This window comes from Siphateles boraxobius, unplaced genomic scaffold, assembly GCF_051911475.1.
Source record: "Siphateles boraxobius isolate OS27281-9 unplaced genomic scaffold, OSU_SipBor_1 13, whole genome shotgun sequence".
NCBI lineage: Eukaryota > Metazoa > Chordata > Actinopteri > Cypriniformes > Leuciscidae > Siphateles > Siphateles boraxobius.
In genome coordinates, this window is record NW_027508733.1 from 13,149,176 (window position 1) to 13,159,976 (window position 10,801).

At 35.4% G+C, this 10,801-nt stretch overlaps 1 protein-coding gene and 1 long non-coding RNA gene across 2 annotated transcripts; both read right to left on the minus strand.

The window, feature by feature from the left end:
- Window positions 1-5,908: 5,908 nt before the first annotated feature.
- Window positions 5,909-7,463, minus strand: LOC143735497 (uncharacterized). Its single transcript, XM_077225703.1, has 2 exons — window positions 7,005-7,463; window positions 5,909-6,518 (listed from the first exon to the last, which is right to left on the minus strand). The coding sequence occupies exons 1-2, from the start codon at window positions 7,051-7,053 to the stop codon at window positions 6,196-6,198; spliced, it is 372 nt and encodes a 123-aa protein (XP_077081818.1). The 5' UTR covers window positions 7,054-7,463; the 3' UTR covers window positions 5,909-6,195.
- Window positions 7,464-9,197: 1,734 nt separating this feature from the next.
- On the minus strand, window positions 9,198-10,346 carry LOC143735502 (uncharacterized). Its single transcript, XR_013203191.1, has 4 exons — window positions 10,301-10,346; window positions 10,044-10,205; window positions 9,885-9,940; window positions 9,198-9,302 (listed from the first exon to the last, which is right to left on the minus strand). It is a non-coding gene; the product is annotated as an uncharacterized LOC143735502 (long non-coding RNA).
- Window positions 10,347-10,801: the final 455 nt, after the last annotated feature.

Genomic DNA, 10,801 nt, shown 5'->3' on the forward strand with positions numbered 1-10,801 from the left:
TTTTGAGATGTTTTCATTAGGCCTAGTTGCTCAATGCAACGTTCTTAAGTTTTAACAGTTTTTATTTTAGGAACAATATCTGTAGTTTAGCATAATAAAATATGGTCAGCATGTTTATGAAGCACATGACTAAAGTTCACACATTTGTTGGTGTGATCAAGCACTGTTTCATCTATTTATTCTAGTTTCTGAACCGTATCATTTCACACTGAATAAACATTTGTCACTTTAAGCTCAATGTGCCTCAACTTCCTGCAGAAATGTTTGACTATCATTTCCAGCAGAAACAACATAATTATTGTTTAAAGCCTTTTTAAAAGACAGTACAGTAATGGAATCAGATTGCATGGTGCATTGATATGGTTTATGGCATTTATGGCAATACCAGTGCAGTATTTTCTGCAATTTCAGTAGAAAACAGCCTGTATATGCTGGCCTTATTTGGAGCTGATCAAAATCACAAACAACACCAGCAGCACTAAACAGACTAAAAAACACCTTAGACTGGATTTGTCAGCAGGGTAGCAAATATATGTTATAAATGTGTTTCATAAAATTGATAGGCTATATTTGGAATGTGTATATGTTTTACATACTGTGCTCTCAGATCATCTTCTACGGTGATAAGCAAATATAGGCTACAAAAATAATCACATTTCTTCACAATTTTTTATTTTCTGTACAAAAATCCTCTGAGGCTTGTTAAAAGGCATCATCATCGCTCCCTAGTGTCCTAATGTGAGAATATCTGATACATCAGTGATCAGCCAATCAGAACAGTGAAAAACATCCTAATACTGTAACAGAACTGTTCAAAATCTTTCAAACAGGTTTCTATAGTTTTCGTCCTTACTTCACAGACTAAAATACTAGTTTAAACAAAGCAGGATCAGACTGTCTTGTTGTTTGTCTTCAGAGCTCATATTGTGCGCTGATGTTCTAAAGCAGAAGAAGATCCTGCAGCGCCTCCTAGTGACTGGACATGAAAACACTTTCTGCAATACTGTTTTAATGAAGCCTACATTTTTTAAATATGTAATGTAATAGTTGATCTGTAAGTATTCTATAACAAGTTGCAAAATATAAACACCTACACCACAAATACTAGATATTTTGTTTTTTAACGACTACGGCATGTCATCTATGGACATTTGTTCTATTTTTTTGCTAGAAATTAGTCAAAAATGCCTTGAAGTTATATATATATGTATCATACTAGCTCTCCTCCATTATTTTCATAAACCATGTAAACAAACTTGAAAATTGATTAAGGCCAATTCAGAATGATTTCAAAGAAACACAAGGCATCTCAAGTGAACCTTTTATTAACAGTAGAATATATTTCCCAACACTTGAACATTTCTTTTAGTCAACTCAACTCTTTCAGTACAAGGAACACATAGGACGTGCTATATGTAATACATGACAATATCAGTCATGTACAACAGTGAGATAACTTAACATTCAGTTAAAAAAGAACAGTAACATTCATGTCTGCTATCAAAAGGTTATGAACAACCTAATCTCATATAATTTACAGTAATACCTCAACTATATATGTGATAAAACAATTAAGAAGTAACTAAAAAAATTCAGTTAAATGCTCGGTGTCATATGGTATAACAACATGTCATACGGTAAAATTGTTTGTCCGTATGACATTTTTTTGTTTGCCCTTATGACAGTTTCATGCTTTGTCATTTATAACATGTAGTTGCTTGGCCACCTCCTTCCACCTTTACCCTTGACCTTGACTTTAAACTTTATATTTCACCTGTAAATCAATATTTTTTCAAAATTTAAATGTATTAAACCATTTTTTGACGTTTGACCATATGACACTCAAATCTGTGACACATGGTAACACACTTGGAAAAGGTGAAATTACCTAAAATTTAGGAGCAAAATCTTAAACTTAACTTCAACTTGGATGGTCTTCAGGGGTCCTCTGAGTGATGTCATCACATGTCACATGACTTAAGTCATTAATATTCAGTTCCAAAATGGCTTCCAAACTTTGTTTTACCGTATGACATAGGGAAAATGCGCCTTTGCGGAACAATTTGTTTTAGATACTAATGACATTTCTTAAAGGTCTATCTTACTGATACTTTAATATGCTTATCTTTAAGACCTGAACAATTTTTTTTAAACATTTTTAATCATTTTAAATGCAATTGTCTTAAATAACTTTAAGTGAATTCCGTTTGACCGTATGACATTTGACCACATTAATAGTCTAAAAGTTACCTATTTTTGAATTTTCCACACAATTATGAACAGTGAGGAGGACAAATGATGTGAGATTAAAGCATATATATAATTTTAAACCTATTTTATATAAATATATAAAATGTATTTCTCCTGGAATTGCCAATCAGTGCGGCACGTCACTGACCCAGTCGTGGAAGTTGGTATTATGGCTTTATGTAGCTAGCTATGGTCAGACACTTGCATTGTGTAGATGCTTGGAGTGTCTGATGTATACATAAACGCCACTGATCCTCGCAAACTCCTCCAAAATACGCTCCTGCGAGTCCATTATAATAGACTTGACCATATACTGAAGTGTGAAAACTTAAACATCAAAAGTAACTGCTAACATTACTAGGGCATTTATTCGCAGTACACAAAAACACTGCATGCGTTCACAACATTACAAAACACGGTTCTTTTCTTTCTACTCCACGTCGGTTTCTGCTACCTGTCTTTCGTGTGCGCCCTGGATGATCGCTAAAACAACATGCCTTCTTGAGCATAAATTAAGTGTTTTATGCATTTGCACCAACATTGATTTAAACACATTTCCTGCATTAACCCCATCATGAATTTACAATACATAAGAACTATCCAAGTGAACAATAAAAATAACATAGACATATTGAGGGTACCCTACTCTCTCTCTCTAAACAATAACATTACAGGGAATGTTATTAGGAGCCCAACACATAATTGTAATAAAATGATACCCTGGTAATCCAGAGTTCTCCGGAGAGCACAAGTTGAATTTGCTCAGCAAGTTACTCTGATGCTCAATAAATATGCCCCTCAATCTGAGCTGCACCAATCACATCGGGTTATCTGATATAGGCGGGCCAGAGGCGAGCTAAACATATGACGACAGCGCTGTGACGTCAAAGTCATTAGTAAACTTTGCTAGATGGCTATGGATGAATACCAGTTGTTTGAAACGGCTTTGGCCGCTACAATGAACGATTTAGACTTGGCTTTTTCTCTAAAAGAGGAACATTAGAGGCGCTCGAATCGTTCCTTTGCAAGAAGGGATTTTTTGCTGTTTTGCCGAGCGGATACGGTAAGAGTATAATCTACCAGTTAGCTCTGCTGGTAGCTAAGCGTATGGGGCTTATTGTTGTGATTGGTCGTAGTGTTATCCAATTGCGTGCAGTGAGATTTTCAAGTGCATGCTTGGTGCCTCCCCTCGAGCTGGCCGATTTTCATTAGTCGAGCCCAGACCATTAATCATTTAGATTTAGGTCTGGATTTCCAGGCTAATAAAATGATAAAGACCTGGAGAAGGCCTGCAGTAGTTTATACTGGCATATTCAAACATAGCCTTACATTAGGCCTTAATATAGGCTACACAAACACAAATAGCCTACATGCAGATGCAGTAAAAGAGAAAGATATAAAATAATATAAACGAATACGTATAGCCTAAATAGATTTGTCTAATACGTAATGTTGTGTCATTAACAGAACATCTCATTTCTCACAAAGTTGCATTCTGTGTCCTTCTAAGTTTATACTTTCAAGATAACCTAAACCTAAAAAGACCGGTCTCAACGAGAACGCAAGTCTGTTCTTTCGGTTCTTTATGAATTGAAAACAGCAAACGCAGACGAGTGCAGTGACATCACAGGACTGTGCTCATGACAAAAATTATGCCACGCAGACAGTCCGCGAGCAAAAGCGCAAAGCGGACAAGTGAGGTGGCCTATATTTTCGTCTTGAAATAATTATATAAACTAAAATAAAATAAAAATTAAATGCTAAATGAAAGAGAAAATGGCTGATTTAAATGTTTTTTAAATAAAGATTTTTATATAGGCTGTGTATAGGCAAAGTGGCAAAAATTCTCGTTTTAGACTTCTAATTCGTGGCCGGTGTTTTGGTTTGCTCTATCCTCTGCGCTTTCACATTCATCAATGCGTCACTTGTCGGGTCAGAGGTCAGAAGCCATTGATTATGTAGTTTAGAAAGTTATAAATATGGATATTTTTCTTACAAAATACATCGCTTTGCTTCAGAAGGCCTTTATTAACCCCTGGAGCCGTATATGGATTACTTTTATGATGGATGGAAGCCCTATTTGGGCTTCAGAATCAAAGTTGCCATTCGCTCCCATTTTAAAGCTGGGAAGAGCCAGGATATTTTTTAGGATAGGTTGTGTTCAGCTGAAAGAAAGTTATATACACCTATGGCTTGAGGGTGACTCAACATTTCTGGGAGAACTATCCCTTTAAATCTAATTTATGAGGAAACTTATCCCAGAGCATTTGGTCTCGTGAAGACACCTGCGTACACCACATCTTCCTCCTGTTTAACAGTCAAGTCAAGTATGATAAAAATATTCATAAAGACAATGGGGAAAACTGAAAAACTTTGAAGATCAAGATAAATTGTACTTAATTTGTTTTCCAGGAAACATGTAAGTATCTTCTGTTGTTGAAAAGTTTACACCCCCTAGTTCTTAAATGCATCGTGTTTCCTTCTAGAGCATCAGTGAATGTTTGAACCATTTTTAATAGTTGTGTTTGAGTCCCACAATTGTCCTCACTATGAAAAGATGGATCATACAGTCACTGATGGAAAGGGTTCAAATATGCAAAAGATGCCGGAGAACCAAATCATTTGTGGGACCTGGAAGATTTTTTCTGAAGAACATTGGCCAGTTTAACTGGGACTTATGAACAACCGTCCAAAAAAAAAAAAAAAAAAAAACAGCCATGGATCATCCAGGTGATGACACACAGTATTACGAATCAACGGGGTCATTTTCATATATTCAGTTATTTTTTGTCTTGTGGACTATATGCAAACATCTTTTATGTAAAATATCCGATTCTGGACAGTCCAAAAATTGTGTTACAATTAACATTTTGCAGATTCTGCAAGGGGTATGCAAACTTTTGAACACGACTGTACAATGCCCAGCACATGAACACTTTTGTATTAACATGTTTTGTCACATTGTTGCATTGATTCAGATGAGAATTAATGTTTTCTTGACTGTGTAAAAACTTTCAGTAAACACTTGAAACCACAAATGACCAAATGACTTAAGTCAGTTCTTTGCTCAAAGGAATAAAGAAAGATTATTGCTACTACATTTACTACAATTAATTGTTGACAGTTGTGTTGTTAAACAGTAATTTATAGTTTAAAGGCAGGTTCAAATGATTTTGGGCACGATTTGGCCGTCTGAGACAAATTTGGTGAATCTGATTCTATAGGCAAAAATCTGAAGTCTTTTCACTATTTGACATTTTCAATCACAGCTGATTAATGAAAACTGTGATCAAATTTTACCTCTGATGAAATTATGCTAATGTCCTGAAGTCTGATTTCTCCAACGACAACAGTTAAATCAAAAACCAATAGGAGTCGCCGAACCTAATAATGACAACAACAAACCATTACTTGCTCCACAAACACATCTTCACTTTTTCCAGTTTTCATTTTTTAAGAAATGCCATGATCAACATTAACGCTAAAGATCGCTTCTGTTTGCTAGCCACCATTTCTACACCGCATGTAAATGCGGCTCACCTCGTCACGGACTGATGATGTAAAACTCTATTCTATTGCTTGTAAAAAAGTTATAGTGAACTGCTAAATCTCCAAAAGATCTACCAGAGTAATATATGATTGTAGGGAATGTCATGATATATTTTTTTACCTTTTTCAAAACTTGTATTTTCACTTTTTGTGCATTTTGTTTGCAACGTTGGTTCAGTAAGTAATTTATTCATTACGGGTCTGAACAGAACAATAATCACAGACTTTAAAACATGCAATACTTTTAGAAATCAGAAGAATCTTTAGGCAAGTCTTCTATAAATAGAAAAAAGTCTAGCGAAATCCTGGTTGGACTAATTAAGGGTTATGATGACAATGATTATACTGTTTACATTTTGAATATGAAGAGGACAGAAGAAATCTTACTGTAATTCTCTACTCACCATCAACAGTAACATTGAATCTCTTGATAAACTCCTTATTCCTGATAATGGTACTTAGTTGATAAAGACCAGAGTCTGTGTTTCTGATGTCACTGATGGTCAGAGATCCAGTCTGATCCAGTTTCAGTCTGTCTCTGAATCTCTCATCATTATCATATCTAGTAATGTTCATGATCACTCTAGCGATGCGAATGTTTCCAAACCTCCACTGGATCTCTTCATCTCTCTGTATGTCTGTGAGATCAGGGTTTAGAGTGACAGAATCTCCCTCCATCACTGACACTGACTTCACTGCATCTGTGTAACCAAACACTCCTGGAGAACCAAGAGGAACAAGTTCATCAGACACAGATGAAGACTCTTGGTGTCATTTTAAATTTAAAAGTTTTAGTTTATTTAACCAAATTGCTCTAAACATTATCTCTCTCTCTCTCTCTCTCTCTCTCTCTCTCTCTCTCTCTCTCTCTCTCTCTCTCTCTCTCTTAAAATCATTGCAAGTATAATTTCACTAAAATATAGAAAGAAAAAAAGTACATTACAGCAAATGTTTTGGTCAAATGAAAAGCTTTAGTGGCAAAATAACTGGAGAAACTGACAGGCCTACATTAAATAAGACATAGTTGTGTTTCACTGAAATAAAAGCATCGAATCACACTATGTTTCCAGATGACAAATATATCCATCAAAACTAGTGATCAGAGACCTGAATGAAAAACTACATCTAACATTATAGTAAGAATTGACAGAATATTTTTCTGGAAACAATATTCAAATTTGTCAATAAACAAAAAATCTACTTACCAACTAAATGCCATAAGCACACAAAGAATGAAAGTAGTGTATGAGGCATTTCAGCTGATCAGATCTATAGGCTTGTTGTTTAAAAAAAACACGCCTGAAATCTAAAATAAACAATGAATGTCCTAGAAGAAACCTCCTTTATTTAGGTTAACGGGAGGCGTTGGGAGAGTCGTTGTAGTCTCTCTCTCTCTCTCTCTCTCTCTCTCTCTCTCTCTCTCTCTCTCTCTCTCTCTCTCTCTCTCTCTCTCTCTCTCTCTCTCTCTCTCTCTCTCTCTGTGTGTGTGTGTGTGTGTTTGTGACGAGTCAGTTTGTGATATTTATCCAGTTCAAACCAGTCAGGCCTGCACAGGAAGGACTGCCCAATGGCGCGAGAACGATTGTGGCCGTTCTCTTTCGAGACTTTCGGTTTCATTGGGCGGATCATACATTAATATTCATGAGTTTTCCAAAATGTGTTGCTCAATAAATGTTCTGTAAAAAGATAGTTTTCAGAAATCACACACTATGGGGTCCTTTAGCCCTGTTTATATATATATATATATATATATATATATATATATATATGATTGTAGCGTTCGTAGTGGTCATCCTTCTCCCTAGCAAAATCTGTAAGTCCACTCCACATGATCTGCGCGACTGCTCATGCTGCAATAGTTCGTGCAAGCCTTTGTCGAGGTGAATTAAAGATACTAATTCACAATTTAGCAAAGTGAGGGAAAAAAAATAATGTTACATTTTGTTTAGAGCCTTTAAAATATACAGGCCTAACTAACTACAAGTCAAGCTGCAATACCAAACAGGACCACACGAGATATGCCTCTATAACTGGCGACATCTGCTGGTCAAAATGGCGTATGTGCAACGAAATCTCTACACAAACATGCATGCATAAAATACCCTCTAGAAACCAGTTACAAATGTTTGCTAGAGTGTGTAATCTATTAATCAAATATAGAAACCATCAGATACAATGTGACGTATTTTTATAAATTATATTTTCTTATCGTTTATTAATTTGTAGAGGGTGTTTTGCGTTTTTGAGGAGGTATTAATCAGGCCAGTACAAGACAAATGACTACTACTCTTCTACTCTTTTTTTTAATATAAATGTGTTAATGCAATCAGATCAAAAAGAGCAAAAATAACCGTGTACACGCCCCTTCATCGCTAATTTCTCAGTTTAAAAAAAAATTATTCATTTTTTTTATTATAAATTTCTCATTTTTTAATGCTAAACGAGGGTTTGCGCTGGCACAGGCTATTAGTAAATCTGGCCTAAAATGTAGGCATAAAAATGTCTAATGTTTTTCTCATCTACAGCCTTAAGGCTGTTCAGATTTCCAAGTAAATCTGAAGACTTTTAGCAGGTTTTGTTGTGTTTGATTTAAACCCTGCAGGACGATTGCCTTTCAGGATCAGGGTTTGACACCCTTGTTCCCTTTGAGAAAATATCTAGTTTATAAAAGCCAGTAAACTAAATATAATAATATCAGTTTAACATGTGAATATTTTTTTTTTTATTATTATTATTATTTTTATTTTTTAAATGCAGTTTTTAAACTCAAAAAACTTTTTTTTTCTCTCAAACCGCTTCACATTTGAAGGGGGGAAATCTCCTCAACCACCACCAATGTGCAGAAACAACTGGATGATGCGACAACAGCCATATTGCGCCAGAACGCCCAACACACACCAGCTTACTGGTGGAGAGGAGCAAGGTGATGAAGCCAATCAATATAAATGGGGATGATAAGGAGGACCTCAGTTTTACATCTCATCCAAAAGACGGTGCTCTTTGACAGTATAGTGTCCCCATCACTATACTGGGGCTTTAGGACCCACACAGACCACAGGGTGAGCGCCCCCTACTGGCCTCACTAACACCTCTTCCAGCAGAAACCTAGTTTTCCCAGGTCTTTCATCCAGGTACTAACCAGGCTCAGCCCTGCTTAGCTTCAGTGGACATTGGGCTACAGGGTAATATTGTTGCTGGCTGAACTTTCCACAGTGGTTTTGTGGGATTGCGGTCTCACGCTAATTTGCCCTTTTTTTAGTAAATCTGGCCCAAAATATTGTATTGTGATGATGATGTGAATATCAATATCAGTGTAAAGGAATCCCAAAAGCATTATTTAATTTAACAAATATACATTTTATTTTATTTGAAAGAGTAATACTGTATAAAACACAAATGTCAATATGATGATCAACACATCATTTGTAAACAATCAGAATCAGAGAGTTTGATTATTGATCTGTGATTAAACATGTATAAACCACCTCCGTCATTTCAGATTTCTGTAGGAAAAGACAAACACAAAAGGTCAAAGGAGAAAAACAAACCTGATGTTTCAGAAGCAAAAACTGCAAGAAAACAAAATGAATAAATGACAGAAATTTGCTGCAAATTCATCGATAGATATTACAGGCTATTATGAGTCAGCGTTTCTCACACTGAATGATGGTCTTGTGTTTGTGTGTAATGATCTCTGTCTTTTTATATTCTTGGGACTTTTATTATGAAATTTTGGAAAACAACAGCAGCTTTCATAACAGAGGCACACAATAAAAGCGTGGACTGTGGAAATAAAACATGTTCAACATCAGATATCAGGACAAGAGCAAATGCAGGGCTAAATATATAGATGCAAACAAGCCAGACATACATTTAGCACAGGAACTATTATTTATTTATAATGGAATAACAGCATACTATTTCACAAATTTGTTAAACATATTTGCCAATATTTAATGTGCAGTGTTTAAAACAGTGGTAATATTATATTGCTTTATGTTATGCAGTTATTTTGCATTGCTCATTACATAAATTTTTAAAAAAAAAGGCTAAATGAATAAATGTAAATGTCACTAAACACTCACCATCATTTGTCCAGTGTGTGTGTAGAGTGTTGCATCAGTGTGAGTCTCGTCTTCAACTGTAATGACAGACATGTTCAATCAAAACATGTATTTTCCTCTAATATTGTTGCTCCACATTATTGTTTATAGATGTATAAGCTGTAGGTGCATCTACAGTACCTGTGTCTTTGTGTTTCCTGCACATACAGAAGATCATGATAACAGTCACGATCATCAGAGATCCAGCAGCAGAAGAAGAGATCAACACTATCAGAGACACTGAGACTGGAGGAGAAGGAGGAGGAGGAGAAGGAGACTGTGAAGTAGGATGTGTGTCTGGAACTGTAACAGTGAAAGAGTCATTAGTGCCAGTTTGATTGACAAATAAAATACAACTTTGTAAAAACTTTAAATGCTAATTATGATTATTGATGTACTTGAATATATCTGTCAGAGTTCAGTGATGTTGAGATGTTGAGATGTTCATCTGTGTCACCAAACACACCTGAAACACAATATTATTAACAGCTAATGAAAATCCTCTAAACAATTTTAACTGTACATAATCACTATATATAAGAACATGTTTATAACTCACCAGACAGACAACACAAACTCAAAGAGAACATAAGTTTAAGCAACATCATCTCCAACAGCCTGAGATAAAATCACTCTATGATCTGAACAATATCAGTAGATAATCCGAGGTTTAGAAACTCTTCAATCAGGGAAAATAAACACAGTTCATGTGTGCGTCTGTGGACGTGAATGCGCTTCACACTCTGTAGTCACATGATACAGTCGATAAAAAATAACATTTATGTAGGCCTAATAAACATTATATAATGTAATAAACCCCTTAGCATAGTTTCCACCAAAATACAGTTACTGTTGTCATTATAAATAAGCAGTCTTTTAAAAATATGAAAATGGGATCT

What these genes read in the sequence shown, in the direction of transcription:
- LOC143735497 (XM_077225703.1), bottom strand. Translation starts at nt 7,053, where the DNA reads ATGCCTCATACACTACTTTCATTCTTTGTGTGCTTATGGCATTTAGTT. An exon ending in GTGCTTATGGCATTTAGTTG is followed by an intron (nt 6,519 to 7,004) that starts GTAAGTAGATTT and finishes TTGGTTCTCCAG; the next exon opens with GAGTGTTTGGTTACACAGAT.